At 34.8% G+C, this 15,915-nt stretch overlaps 1 protein-coding gene across 11 annotated transcripts; it reads left to right on the plus strand.

Moving 5' to 3' along the window:
* Positions 1-1,222: 1,222 nt before the first annotated feature.
* LOC122299112 (probable inactive poly [ADP-ribose] polymerase SRO3) lies at positions 1,223-9,360 on the plus strand. 11 transcript variants are annotated; one of them, XR_006239586.1, is made up of 7 exons: positions 1,223-2,293; positions 2,383-2,624; positions 2,717-2,829; positions 2,921-3,024; positions 6,408-6,549; positions 7,044-7,168; positions 8,862-9,360. XR_006239586.1 is itself a non-coding variant. In XM_043109057.1 (5 exons), the coding sequence occupies exons 1-4, from the start codon at positions 1,296-1,298 to the stop codon at positions 3,020-3,022; spliced, it is 1,455 nt and encodes a 484-aa protein (XP_042964991.1). In that variant the 5' UTR covers positions 1,223-1,295; the 3' UTR covers positions 3,023-3,024; positions 6,408-9,360. The 11 variants fall into 11 exon arrangements, 2 of the variants coding, with proteins under 2 accessions (XP_042964991.1, XP_042964992.1); XR_006239587.1 differs by lacking the exon at positions 7,044-7,168 and having other exon boundaries at positions 8,862-8,990; positions 9,098-9,360; XR_006239583.1 differs by having other exon boundaries at positions 6,408-8,990; positions 9,084-9,360.
* Positions 9,361-15,915: the final 6,555 nt, after the last annotated feature.

Below are 15,915 nucleotides of genomic sequence, written 5' to 3' on the forward strand. Positions count from 1 at the left end.
ATATTATATAAAATCTTAAAGGGAGAATGATAGGGATTCCGTTGGGAGATCCTATTCATTTATTCCAATCTGAATTTTTTTTTATTGTATAGTGTTTTTTATGTAATGATTAAGAAAATATTATTTAATAATATTGTAAATATTTTTCAAGTGTGCAAGTTTTGTATATTTTTTTAAAAAAATTAAAATTTTTTATTAAAAGATAATTTTTTTACGTGGATTATATATTTACTTATTTTTGTTATAATTATATTTTATAATATTTTTATTATAATTTAATTTTTAAAATTTAAAATTTAAAATATATTTTTTAAATAAAATTATAATTACGTAAAATGTGGGATGTAAAGTAAAAAGTAAAAGTAAAAAGATATGAATAGAATTATTCTTCGAAGGGTATTTGTTCTCTTATTTCTTTGTTCCGAAGTAAAACAGTGTCAGCGAAGTCGGCGTTCATCCTACGTGGCATTATTGAAAGCCGGAAATGAAAACTTAGCCCCCAAGTTTGCTTTTGACCCAAAAACAAGAAAAGTCAGTACTGCGAAAGTACTAACGTACCCTTCTTAGCTTTGCAATAATGTATCACCTCCACCGACTAATAAATATTTAATAATTAGAGAAAAGATTAATAAATATAATTGTAGAAATGGTTTTAACTTTGGAAACAACATCACCGACTTATCATTACTCTACTTTTTTGTGCGACATTATCTATTAATAATAATTAATTTTTTCATAAAATTTTATTTCAAATATTAAAATTGTAATATAAATAATTAAATCTATTTATTTTCATTATCTCAAGTTTTTGAAATAAATATATAATAATTTCACATCATATTAGAATATAATATAAAAATAATAATATTTATAATTATGAATGTGTAATTACTACATAATCATTTTGAAAAAAATAAATAAATATAAAATTTAAATAAAAAAAACTTAAATTTTTAATAATAAATTTTACTCATTTTCAAAATAATTAGACAATATTTGGACATTACAAACTATTACTCAACTCTTCCCAAAATACTCATCATAATTCTTTCAAATAAAATATCTAAGTTACTCAAATAAAATCTAAATTATGGTTTATTTTATCATAAAATGATTAAAATAAAATGTGGCTGTAAGGAGGGACATTTTTGTAATTTAGATTTAAAGTAGATCTTTCCGCAGGACTCCTATTTATAGGCACCGGAAGTGTGCGACGGTTTTCTGATTCTAGCAGTTTTTGTTTCTCAAATCTCTTGTTCGTGAAGAGTTTAGACCGACGAAGGCTGTAGAATCCCATGGCTTCCCGAACGACGTGCCCCACAGCCGTAGAGAGGAAGATGGTGAAACCTATTAGGGTTAGGGTTCCACTGAATCTTTCTTCATCGTCGTCTTTGGTAACCAATTGCTGTAAGCATCAATCAGATTGTTGTTCTGCCCGGACGGGGACACAGAATGAATCCAACTTCAGTCGGAGCGGCGCACCGGTGCGGTTCATGTTCTACCGGGATGATTCGTGGATCGATTTCCCGAACGAGGTTCTCGAGAGTCTTCGATCGTCGTTCTTGGAGCGCAGGCCAATGGTCGAAGCGTCGATTGGAGGGACCAAGTATATCTTTGATTTTCTTCGCATGTTGCAGATAGATTTGGGGTCCGGTAGTCAGTGGTCGATTGCTTGGATCGACGAAAATGGTAAGTTCTTTTTCCCCAAAGTGTTCGTCAGCGAAGATCTGGATAGCACTAATGAGAACGGCCCGGCGGAGAATTTGGGAGTTCAGAATATTGAGATCGATATTCGAATTGGTGGGATTTCGTGCAAGAGAAAGGGGGTGGAACATGAGTTGGGTCCGAATGAGGACGAGACTGAGGTAAGTTCAACGAAAAAGCGGGACGAGGATTCCTCGAAACGGCCGCGTTTAACGACCGCCGATTCAGAAACATCTAGCTGGCCGAATGCGAAGCTTTTGAGCCCAGGAGAACAAGCTTACTCGGCGATTAGCAAGTTGTTCATGGCTGGGATCAAGAAGATCGATCACGGCGCTACCATGAGCGCAGTTCACCAGTGTACGCGCATTGGGCCGTTGGAGAGAGCTCGTCTTGAAGTTTTTCAGAGGCAGAATGAGGCCACCAAAGCTGCTCGAGGTGCGTCAAATACCGTGCACGCGTGGTATGGAGCTTCAGCCAAAGTCATAGCGAAAGTTTTAGCTCATGGGTTTTCGGTCCCAAGCAAGGTTTCAGGTTCGGAAACTAATGGAATTGGTATATACTTCTCTCCTGTGGGCTTCCCCCATTTTAGGTAATTTTTGTTTATGTTCTGAATTCAAGTTCATTTTTTGGTGAGTTAGCGAGAACTTGTTGACGGTGGTTGGGTTGGCTGTGTTTCAGTGCACTGGAATCGGAGTCTGACGATGATGGGCAAAAGCATGTGGTATTGTGCCGGGTTATATTGGGAAGTGTCGAAAAGGTCGAAGCGGGGTCTCAGCAATGCCATCCTTCTAGTTTGGATTTTGATACAGGTGCCGATAATCCGACGAATCCTAAACGCTATGTTGTATGGTGCACCAACATGAACAGCCACATCCTACCAGAGTGTGTTGTGAGCTACAAATCTTCTGATCACGTGCCGGGTATCAATGTTTCAATCTTGTTCGGGTGTTTATTTATTTATTTGTTTCGGGCTTCCATGTTCTAAAAGTTTAACTTTTGCTATTATTTTCAGGCCAGTTGAGAGGATCGGCGAAGTATCCATTTTCCAAATTATTTTCGAAGATGAATAAGTTCCTCCCTGCCTCAAAAGTTCAGGCAGCCACGACTTTGTATGACACATATAGGGTAAGTTGCGGCTTTCTCATTTTGCAACGAGCATATAGAGTCTGGGAATAGAAGTGGTGGATTTTTCTTACGTGCTTATGGGTTGTAACAGGCTCGGAAGGTGGCCAGAGATGTTTTTGTGAACCAGTTGCGATCTGTTGTGGGGGACGAGATGCTGCTATCGATAATGCGGGAGATTCATGCCTCAGAATGAAGGTTCTTCAAAGATTTTCTCTTTTGGAAGATATAAAAATTTGTTTGCCGATAAAAAAAAAAAGAAAAGAAAAAAAAAAAAAGAATGTTCTTCATGGTTTATGAAATGCTATAACTACATGTAATGGTACAATACAACTAGGATTACAAGGGAATACCCAACCATATGAAAGAACAAAAACTAGTTTGCAGGTTTTGTTTCTGTTCTTCTTCTTCTTTTTTTTTTTTTTTTTGCTTTTTTTCTTTTGGGGAAAAAAAAGCTCCCTATACAAATGTAGCAAATATACTTCAAGTTCCTCAAAGAAATTAAGTTTTGTTTTATACCTATGTTCTTTGAGCCTTTTTGCATCCCTTGAATTTGGATGTGTTTTTATACTTTATTTTTTATATTTTCTTATATATTTTGACGGGTTTATGAAAGGGGGATCCACTTACTGATAGCTAATACATAAGTCCGATTATTTCTTTAATTTTCCCGGTGACTACAAATATGACTGGTTCAAGTTCTTGCAAATGCATTGGTGTTTTCTTTATCTATGTCATACATGACATTGATCCTTAGCGAATGGCTTTTTAACTTTTTCATTAACTTGTTTGAGTTTTTTTTTTTTTTTTAATGCTTTTTGTTGGACACCATTTGGTTTAATGAACTTTCATGCTACTATTTGATCTAGAAATTTTATGTTAATGTTTGATTATTTTTAATAAGTAAAACTTTAATAATTGAAAAAGGCATAGCCCAAATACACGGGAAGACAGAATAAGCCTAATTACCACTAAGAACTAATGATGGATACAAGCAAATTATGAAAGTTGTCCCCATTACATATAATGACTGAAGTCCAGAAAAATAGTGTTAAAAAAATATCTCTTCAACTCATCCAAGGAACGCTTCCAGTCTTCGAAACACCTATTATTTCTCTCCACCCACAATCACCACGTAATACAGTTAGGGATCTTTTTCCACAGAGTGGCAATGTGTACATTACCCAGACCTGTCCAACACTTAAAAATATCCACTACTCTTCCAGGCATAACCCTTGCCGCGCCAATCCGGTTAAGGATCTCATCCCACAAAAGCCTAGCCACCTCACAATGTAACAATAGATGACCCACAAACACCACATCATGCTTGATTTTTTTTTTACTTGTTGAAGTGAAAAAACAAAGAAATATTTAAAATAAAACCTTCATAGTTCAGCTAAAATATAGAAGGATATTTTGGGGGGAAAACAAATGGTTCCTCCACGATTATTAGGAATAAACCAAATGTGGATTACTATTGCAGGGAATCCTATCGTATTTTCAATTATTTGTAAATGCGAATTTAGTCCCATTCTTAGGAATCTAGATTCCCAAGCATCACATTTGTAGGGTTGTAGATGCTGAAGGAATTGATACATCTCGCAAACCTACTGCCACATATGGGTATGAGAGGTGGAAATAGAGGCATCTGCCTCTCTGCAAGGGCTTGTGTGGGTTGGCGTGTTGTGTGCAAGCATTTGTAGGATGGGGACGTTGAATTATTAGTGAAAGCACTAGGTGGACTTGAGCACAAATGCCGTCTAGAGCCTAGGTGCAAAGCGCAATGCTTTATTGAAGTAAGGTGCACATTGAAAGATGATGCATAATAACAAAAAGTCAATTAAACACAGTTGAAAAAACTGGCTTAAAACAAGATGATGATACATTTAGCCTATTAACTCAGTTTGTTAGGGTATTATGCAACGTGAAAATCAAGTACAACTAATTACATAAAATTAAAATGCAACATTTAATAAAATTTTCTTGTGATGGTAATACATTTAGCCTATTAACTCAGTCTATTAGGGTATAGTGCAACATGAAAATCAAGTACAACTAATTATATGAAATTAAAACGCAATATTTTACATAGTTGTCATACTCGAGCTACAATCCATGGTTGAATCAAAATATTACAAAAGTTGATGACCAAAGAAGCGTAAGAATTGCAGGTATTGACTTCTCTGCTAACATAATCAATCAAATATCAATTCATCTAGAAAGCTAACTTGGACTATCATATCGAGTTCAAAGCATAAACATTGCATATAGCAACATTTTTTTGATAAGCCATTACATATGACAACATCATTACGTATGACAACATGTGCTATGTACATAAATGATCTTCAGTATGAACGAAATACTTATGAATATTTGTTTATACCATTTCTTGGTGTTAAACTAATATTTTATAATGTTGTTGATAAAATTTACAAAAGTGCATTTTTTTGAGCAGTAAGCCCACACAATATGCGCCAAAAAGTGCACTTTTGTAAAGTTGCTTTGCTTTTGGCCAGGAAGCGCTTCAACCTTGGTGTTTCTGTGCTTAAGTGTGCTTTAATCATCACTAAATTTGTCACCATGCAAGTAGCCTCCTATAAGATTGGAAAAGTATTGTATTTACAATATATTGTAAAGTTTTTTTTTTTTTTGATAAGTTACAATATATTGTAAAGTCGATGCAACTTCTGGTGCATTTATTGCATTACATGTATTTTCTTTAATGTTTCTCGACTAACGTTGATTATAAGTTAAAGACATGCAAGGAAAGGACTATGTTTTTAATTTATTAGGTTTGTGGACTCTAGTTCTCAAAATAACTGACATCTACTTTAATTACTATATCTGCATGGGCATGTGTATATATGATAATTATTACATGTGTATATGACAAATATTGTAGGTCAATTCTTTTCTTAACTAAGACCATTATTAGGGATTTACTACTATTGTCATTCCATTCCTTTTTTGTTCATCTTTATGCTTCACAAAATGCGGAAATCATGGAAAAGTTGATGCACATGAATGATGCTTGAGAGAAAGCCATAGGTAATGACAATGTTGTGAGTCTCGTTTTGTTGTATGTCCCTTTGATAATTCTTGGTTAAGACGTAGTCATTTCTAAGTTCTTTATTTAAGAAGTTTTTGGAGGATCATATCTTAAATATTTTAAGATGAAGGTGTTTGGGTGCTTAAAATTGGGTGGCTTCAACTGTCAAACTTGTAGATAGACAAACTGCTGTAGTATTATATCTGAACTAAAGAAGGGAAAATGTAATGCCATTGGTTCTGAATCTACATCGGTGGCTGCTGCTAGAGTTTGTGGCATTTTGATAGGGTTTGGGGTGGTTAGTGCAATCTAAAGAACAACAAACTGTAGCCTTTAGGGAATTATTTGAGCAATTAATGGAATGGAATGTCATGTACAGAAGAATGTTAACCATTCAAACTGAAATGATGGAAAGGAATGGGCTTGTTTACTGTTTGAAATTGATAATGTTATTTGTCTGCATTGAGAAACAATGACCATGGCACATGCATTAGTTCTTAAGAACTTATGGGCGTTTTTTTCAAAGCAGTATGGATTTATTGAAGTTGCTTAAGGCATCTCCAATACTCTATTTGGCACCATGTGGAACGTTGGCAAAAGGCTTACGAGCATCTGACATGTGGGTTTGAAATACTGAGACCTCTGGTCTTGATACTCACGGAACAGCTAAGGTACACTTTCCTCCTGTCCTTTGTAGGGTACTTGTTTGCTTCATCTGGATGTTGTTTGATTCTTGGTTATTATTCTTATTCGATGACTGAATTATCTTCTCCTTAGCATAGGCTATTGCTATTGAAACATTTGGTCTCATCTTATGGTAATAGAATTACTGATACTACTCTACCCAGTGGTGCTATATGGAAGACGTTCACGACAATGGCATGCTATATTATAGAGTATTGCCTCATGACTAGAGTTTTGGATACTAGACATGTACTAGAAAACATAATCATATCTGGTAAAATTTTACTTAGTTAATATCTCTAATTCTTATAGAGAAACTAGTTTTTCTCTAAATCATATCTGCTGTAAAATCATATATCCAGTTGGATAGCTGTTTTATTTTATTTATTTATTTATTTTTTTCCTTTTAAAATGTGGGTCTTTTATCCTTCCATACTGAGTAGACTGAATTTTGAAAGTAGAAATGGTTTGAATTCTGTAGGTTCCCAGTGGCTGGCTATCGGCTATCCAGTGGCTGAAATAATTAGGAGCAACTGTATGGTTTATTAGAGGATACACACCGATTAATTTGGAGCTAGGATGCTGCTTACATTAATGAATTTCAGGGTAAAGAAAATGGATTCTTCAACCTTTTATCTCATTTGGTGCATTGAGAACTATGGTTGTCATTGGAGTCTTTATTTGATGGAAGTCAACGTGTGACAGCCAGCCCCTCCTACCCAGAGAAAGGCTTAATTCTTAACCATATGAAACTGAGCAAATGTTTTGAAATTGAGCAAAGAGTAAGAGACACCTAGATGGATGAAATATTAGGGCTGTACAAAAAATCGAAGAACCGACCGGAACCGACTCAGACCGGCCGCCGGAGATCGGAACCGGCCGGAACCGGAGTAGAACCGGTCGGCGCACGGTAGGTTTTATTCAAAACCGATGTCCAGCGGTTCGGTCCCGGTTTGAACCTGGGCCGGACCGCTGAACCGACCGATGGTCTAAGTATTATTATTTTTTGATTTATACATATATGAAACGACGCCGTTTCACTTAAAACTGAAGAAGTGAAACGACGTCGTTTTATGGCTTAGTATTGGAAAAAAAAATTAAACGAACGGCGCCGTTTTAACTCTAGGGTTAACACTGCGCCGTTTCCTTCGTCGTCGTCTTCTTCTTCTTCTTCTTCGTATCTCTCACTCTCACCAGCCGCCGCTCCCCTCTCTCTCTCTCTCTCTCTCTCTCTCTCTCTCAAGGTGCACGCAGCGCAGCCACGCAAGGCCACCTCCATCGCCAGCTCCCTCTCTCTCTCTAAGCTCACCTCGCGGCGTCATATCTCTCTATCTCTCTCAAAAATCTTGCAGCTTCACCGTGGTCTCTCGCTCTCTCTCACGGCGCACATAGCCATCGACGACGCCGACGAACCGACCGGAGTTACGCCGAGACCGAGGACGACGGTTTCCTCCCCCTTCTCCGGCCGGTTTCGGTCGAGATTTTCATCATTTTCACCCCATCGGTGCGGTCTCGGTTTTTGTCCAAAACCGAAACCGATATGTCGGTTTTCACCCCTAATGAATATGCCTTTTATCTCCCAAGGAATCATCTTGGGAGTTTGAAGCAATTTGAGGTGCAAGATAGAGAAAATACAGATTCTGTAGCTTATTAAGTTCTATTGGGAGTATTTTCTAGTGTTTGGGATGCAAAGTACCAGCAAATAAATGGATATTATGTGGCCCAGAAGTATTTGTAGCTGATTATATTTTTTCCAAGTCCATGTTTGATATGACGTAAGTTTATTGTGTTATCTATTAAGTTGACATGTTTAGAAAGCATAAGTGATAGTCAATAGGATATATTAAAATAGGTTAGCACCTTCGATGGTAGAGCATACCATATTTACAGTAACGAGCTTAAGCAGGATCATCAAAAAAGGAGAGAGAGAGAGAGAGAGAGAGAGAGAGAGAGAGCTTATGTAGAGCGCCCAGTGCCCATACCAAAGCTTATCGAATGACTCATAAACTTCTTGGGGGCACTGATGTACACTGACATTTTTCCTTCTTTGGTTCTCTCTTGTTGCATGGAACCTTGAGAAGAGGTATCCGTGTCACCAGAATTTTGAAATCGCCCCGACAGAGACCTAGATGGCAACCTAACGGTCCTAACCTACTAGGGCATAACTTGTTTCATACAGTGCAAGATTTTGATCTAGATGTTTCTCCAATGGAATTCCATGGGAGCTTTTTTTTTTTTTTTTTTTTTTTTTTTTTTTTTTTTTTTTAAATTTTCTGTTTGGTGCGGTGCTGCGAAACAGATGGCTCACATTCTTCCCCAAAATGTCGAGGTTCTGTTGCTGACCTTGTATGTGTTCATCTTTGGAAACTATCAGTGTATATTTGTTTCAAGTTAATAGAGCAGGTTCTTTCTGTTCTAATCTGTTAAGGTAAGAGCCCCCAAAAATCATTTTGTTATTGTAGAAGGTTCTTTCTATTATTGAAGCGGACTCCTAATTGGTTTGAATTTTTTCTTGTTGGAGTAATGCTTTTCCAGGGAAACTTTGGATGCTGGTGGCATTCTACAAATTCAGGAGCTCATTCTTCCTTGGGAAGTTCATCCTTTGATTTGGTTTGTGCAACATCTATACTAACACAATTAACTATACATAGGCATGCAACCCGATTAAAAATAGTCGGATCTGTGCCTGATCCGATCTGACCCAGATGGCAAAGCGCCCCAACCCGACCCGTCCGTACATGCGGTTCTGTATGGATGGATTTTTTTTTTTTTTTAAAATAAATCTGAAGGTTCTTGCAGGTGAGTTGATTATCTGTTTATTGTTTTTTCCATCCGAATCAATATCAATTCATTACTAAGGAGTGAGCAAAATACTAGTACAAAACTATCAATAAAAAAATTATAAAATAAACATCTTTTTCTATACAATTACTGTTAAAGCCATTAAAACCTATTAAAAACCAATTCCATAGTTTGAGAAGGCAGCAACAAAATTCCCCTGAATCCTTTATAATTCAAAAACCTCCACTCATCCTTGGGCTTTCAAAGCTACTACTTACATTCCATTTTAATCCATCATTTTGCAAGTGAATCTATAAATCCAATATCAAAGGTTTAGAAACTAACATTGGGGAAAATCAAATTGGAATTTTTAATTCATGCAAATTATATACAAATGAGTGAAAATAAAAATTATACCATTCATATAGAGCATAAGCATTGAGTTATTCCTCAATTTTATCATAATAAGCAAAGCTTGATTTTGGACCAAATTTCAAAAAAACACATCATGATTAAAATGATATAAAAATAAATATTATGAAAAAATTTAATAAATATGTAAATAAGAAATAAATTCATTACCTAATTTCGCCTCAAAGTTTTCAATATTATCCAATGAGACACGAAGATCAATGGCTATTGAATCCTTCAACCAATTTTATGTACAAACAAATGCCTCAACTGTTCTTGAAGATGGTGAACTACGAAATGGGTCAAGCACACGACCTCTTGCATTGAAGGCTAACTCAAAAGAAACTGTAGAAACAAGAATGACTATTACATCCTGTGTAACTTTGGCCAAAATAAGATATTTTATTTCGTTGATCTTTCATCAATCCAAAATATCAAAATTTGGAGCTCGTGCCTCACATTCATGTTTTAAGTACTGATCAATCTCTGATTTGTTCATCAAATTAGACTCAATAATTTCTTGCTCATATTCAATCCAAAAACTTTGTTGAGAATCAGAATCAATCATAGTAGGATCAACTGAGGAAGAAGGCTCAGAATAGGAAACTCCACTTGAACTCCCATACATAATACTATACTCCTAGTAAATGTCCATCATCAAGTGTTTCACTATTGCAATTATTTTTTCGACTAAATTACCACCATATATCTTTTTGAACAAAAAATACAAAAGATTAAATTTGCATCTTGGATCAAGAACAACAACAATAAATATCAACAAGTTTGTCTTTTCAATTGATCCTCAATATTTGTCATACTTAATCTTCATATTTTCCGCCATACATTTCAATACTGCATCATTACTTTGACTCATTTTTGACAAATGTGATTGTATGCCACAAAACTCCTGAAAATATGCATTAGATGTGACATATAAAGAGCCAAAAAGTCTCACAATAACATCATAAAAAATCTTCAAAAACTTTATCAATACTCTAACTCTCTCCCAATCATTAGAGTTAGGGGGGCCCAAGTTCACACTACTACAATAACGAACAAAAGAATCATCCTCTTTCTCCAATCGCAAAAAAGGTTTTTTTATATGTTTTTGCAACTTCTAGCATTAGATAAGTTGAATTCCATCTCATGGAAACATCAAGACATACCAATTTTGTACAATCAATTTTTTTCTTTCTCTATACACTTTTTGAATTTCTCCATTCTTGTGGGAAATGATCTAACATACCTAACTGCATTGCGCACGATTGAATCATCACAATCTCTTAGCCCATCATTCACAATGAGATTCATTATATAGGCACAACACCTGATGTGAATATACTTCCCTTCAAACAAATAACCTCCTACAAACTTTCTCAAATACTCAATGACAACATCATTTGAGGAAGTATTGTCAACTGTAACAGTAAAGATTTTGTGAATGCCCCAATCTTGTAGACATGAATCTATACACTTTCCAATAGTTTCTCCTTTGTGATTAGGGATCATACAAAAGTTTAGAAATCTTTTGTGTAGTTTCTATTTAGAGTCAACAAAGTGTGTAGTAAGACACATAATTTAAGTTTTGAATTGACGTCTATGTGTCGGTGGTTAAACTAACTCGCCCAACCGTCTTAAAAATTTTCCTTAACTCCTCATTCTCCATTTTAAACAGTTTAATACAGTCTCTTGCTGCAGTGGTTCGAGATGGCACTTGAAACCTTGGTTTAAGAGATCTACATACCTTCCTAAATCCCTAGGCTTCTACTATCCTAAATGGAAGCTCATCACAAATGATCATTTCAGCAATTGTCATTCGTACAGTTTCCGAATCAAACTTATGTGCATTTGCCGAGTTACTAACATCACTATCTCCAACTCGCTCAAGAGGCCCATCACGACTCATATTCTGTTGATCCGTAAGTCTGATTCTATGAGGATGTTGTTTACAAATACCAAGATGTTGCAGCATACTTGATGTACTATGTCTTTTGGGATGACAAGAGTAAAGCTTGTGACAATAATTACACTCTGCTTTTGGGTCATTTAAAGGGCATCTATTTATTTTAGTGAAATGATTCCACACTACTGAGGGGTCCTTATTTGCCCTCCTTTTACGAGGAGGGAGACTTGTGTTACTAGACAAATTAATATTTGATACCTTTTGTGATCGGTTATCCAAAGGAGTAGCCGTCTCATTATCTCTTAAATTGGTATGAGTGTCACTTTCGAAACAATCCATATATGAACTGACATATAATTTCACATACAAAAATCAAGATATTAGTAATGCATCCAGCCGCACACATACAAATATAAAACTGGTACAAGAAAGAAAAGCTTCCAAGTGTTTACTTTATGGCATAAATATTGCAGTGAGAATCATAATTATGATTATTTGTTTATTTCAAGGTTTTATGGCATTAATTTAAGAATAATAAATGATTTCAAGGCCACCAATATTATATAATCATAGCTGTTCTAAATTTACATTACCATAAATTTGTCCCCGTACCAAAACAAGGAATTGCTTATTAATAAAAATGAACTGTGTTGAGAAATTCTAGAACTTTATGCCAAGAGAGACAGCCAGTGTAATTTGCAAGAAAAATAAAAAGTATGTTTTAAAACTGAAGAACAAAGGAGGATAACAAGAACAAGTAGTCTCGCAATGCATGAGCTGAAGAATTATTCCAAGCATTTCAAACAGATATTCAACCCAACTAAACTTTAACCAGACAACCTTAATATTTATTTAATAATTAACCATCTTTACTCATCCTTTACCCATCCTCTGTACTTGTTATTTTTAACCAAACTACTATCTTACTTAGAAAAAGTCTGTTATGGGAGGTGGTATAGTATTAAGGAACTGGGATGCATATGGTGAATTTGTGGCTTCTGCAGGTTTGCCAAGGAGATTTATATGTACTCTTGCTGTCTTGGCACTTGAAAGAGCTATAGAGTTTAGTTTGGAGCTAGGTTGTTGAACTCAAGATTTCAAGTTTTGTGTAATTATATATTTACACATGAATTTTGATGATAACAAATGAATTCAAAGAATAAAGAAGTCTCAAGCTCAAGTTGTCTACACAATGGAGTCAAGCACATCAAAGAAACAAGCATGAGTAAGAAGGGAATAAGTTCACATTACAATTATAGAATAATGTTGTAAATCTCTTCAAAATTCAAAATTAGGATTAATGTTTAAAATTAATATCTTATCATAAAGCATTAAAATACATTTTCCACATGTGCATGAATATTTTTGAAAATTAAATTTAAAAATTTTAAAAGATGATTGATTGTCATCTTTTACATGTGCATGCCTTGATTAAATGGTTGAATTTTGAAAATATTAAAGATAATTGATTGTCATCTTTCACATATGCATGTTTTATTTGAAAATTTTTAAAAGTGATTGATGCTTTTTTAGACTTATATAAAAGGTAGATGATTTTATTTGAAAAATTTGAAAAGTAAAGTGTACTCATTTTGTCATATACAAAAAGTAAAAGATTAGGTTTGAATTTTTTGAAAAGGAAAGTGTGCTTCTTTTGTCATATGCAAAAAGTAAAAAATTAGGTTTGAATTTTTTAAAAAGGAAAGTGTGCTCATTTTGTCATATGCCAAAAGTAAAAGATTAGGTTTGATTTTTTTGAAAAAGTGAATGATGTTGTCTTTGACAATTGAAAAAGAAGAACTTTTTATTTGAATTTTTGAAAAAGTAAATGATGTTATCTTTGACATGTGAATCTTTTTAAATTTGAATATGAAGTCTCATATGCCTATAAATAGATCATTTGAGAGCTTCACATTTACAACATCCAGAGCATATAACATTCATTCAAAGTTTTCATTCTCTCTTCTTTAAGCATTGAGCCTTAATTCTTGTTCATTTTGAGAGATATAGTTTGCATTGTATTGTTCTTATTTCACTCATTGAGGAGTATTTTCTGATAACATACCCACTATCAGTTTTTGTATCAGTAAAAGAGTGTGTATAACCTTTGTGCGTGTAGAAAGTGTTCCACACAGGGAATAGTTAAATCACCACGTGTAAGGTGATTGCAAGTGTAGAGGGTGTTCTACACGGATCCTTTGTAGCGGTGTTGTTCAAAGGTATAATAGGTTTCTATCTCCACCTGAAAGAGGTTGAATAGTGAATTTGGAGATCCTCAAGGGGTAGCTTGAGGCGAGGACGTAGACAGTGGGGCCGAACCTCGTTAACATACTGAGTTTACTTCTCTCTTACCCTTACTCTTTATATTTATTACTGTTTCGTATTTTATTTATATTTTATATTGTATATTTGATTTATAATTGTTATTTTTTTTAAATATAACTCAATTCACCCCCTCTTGTGTTAGTCATCTGGGCAACAATTAGTAGCAGAGCTAGTTGACCTATACTGTTAATACAGGCAGATCACTCATGGGAACTCTCGCTTGTGACTGTGTCACCGAAGCAAGACTCTCCGACCATGAGTGACGGTGCGCCAGTCGAGACGATGGCCGGCTAGTCTGGTAGGTACAATTGTTAGGTGACATAGGTGTGGCCTATGATCAGTAATAATTGGTATCAGAGCTAAGAGCTCTATTATAAGATTAACTATCTTTTGAGTTAAGATCGTATGACTAACATTGCAGCTTCATTTGGTGAAAGTCAATCTAGTAGTCGGCCTCCACTTTTTTGTGGAGATAATTACTCATTTTGGAAAGTTAGAATGAGAATATTTCTTCAAGGTCAAGGTAGAGAAATCTAGAAATATATTGTAAATGGACCTTATATTCCAATAAAAGTGGTTGATGGACTTAAACAAGCTCCTAGAGTTTGGTACGAGAGACTCAGTGGTTTTTTGATTGAAAAATATTTTTCAAGAGGAAAAATAGACACAACTTTTTTCATTAAATATGAAAATGATGATATTCTTTTGATTCAGATTTATGTTGATGATATAATATTCGGTGCTACTAATGAAAATATGTGTCAAGCTTTTGCTAAGACTATGCAGGAGGAATTTTAGATGAGCATGATGGGAGAACTTACATTCTTTCTCGGATTGCAAATTAAGCAAGCAAAAAGTGGGACATTTATGAATCAATCAAAATATATTAAGGAATTATTGAAAAAATTTGGGATGGAAAATACTAAGGAAATTGGAACACCAATGAGCCCATCAACTAAACTTGATAAAGATGAATCCGGTAAGCCAGTTGACTCGAAGATATATCGAGGTATGATTAGTAGCTTATTATATTTAACAGTCAGTAGACCAAATATTATGTTTAGTGTGTGTTTATGTGCACGCTTTCAATCATCTCTAAAAGAATCACATTTAATTGCAGTTAAGAGCATTCTTGGATATCTTAGTGGTACAATTAACCTAGGGTTATGGTACCCTAAGCACACATCTTTTGATCTAATCAATTACACAGATGCAGATTATGCTGGCTGTAAAATAGATCGAAAAAGCACTAGTGGAGCATGCCATTTCTTAGGTCATGTACTAATTTCCTGGTTTAGTAAAAAATAAAATTCTGTTGCACTATCTACTGCTGGGGCAGAATATGTTTCTGCGGGTAGTTGTTGTGCTCAAGTTCTCTACATGAAACAACAACTTGAAGATTTTAAACTCATGTATAATCACATTCCAATCAAATGTGATAATACAAGTGCTATAAGTCTTTCAAAGAACCCAATACAACATTTTAGAACTAAGCATATTGAAATAAAATATCATTTTCTTCGAGATCATGTGCAGAAAGGCGATATAGTACTAGAGTTCACAAACACACACGATCAGTTAGCAGATATTTTCACAAAACTTTTATCAGAAGATAGATTATGTATGATCAGAAGAGAAATAGGTGTAATGCATGCTATGAATATCTCTTAAAAGATAGACTAGAGTCAATAAAACTAGAGATAGATTTTTTAAATACTTTTACATAAACTTGAGATTCTTAGCCTTATGTTTGAGACGCTCATTCTCTTCATACAATATCATGTTATTCTTATCCATGGGAACCGGTAAGCGGAATGAAGAATCTAATAAAGATTTCAACTGTTTATTCTTCTGCCGAATGATTCATTCCCTTGTGTGAGACTCTTGAACAATTCGTTGAAGTACAACAATTTGTTCTTTGAGCTTTTCAACT

Source organism: Carya illinoinensis, chromosome 16 (genome assembly GCF_018687715.1).
Source record: "Carya illinoinensis cultivar Pawnee chromosome 16, C.illinoinensisPawnee_v1, whole genome shotgun sequence".
NCBI classification, from domain to species: domain Eukaryota; kingdom Viridiplantae; phylum Streptophyta; class Magnoliopsida; order Fagales; family Juglandaceae; genus Carya; species Carya illinoinensis.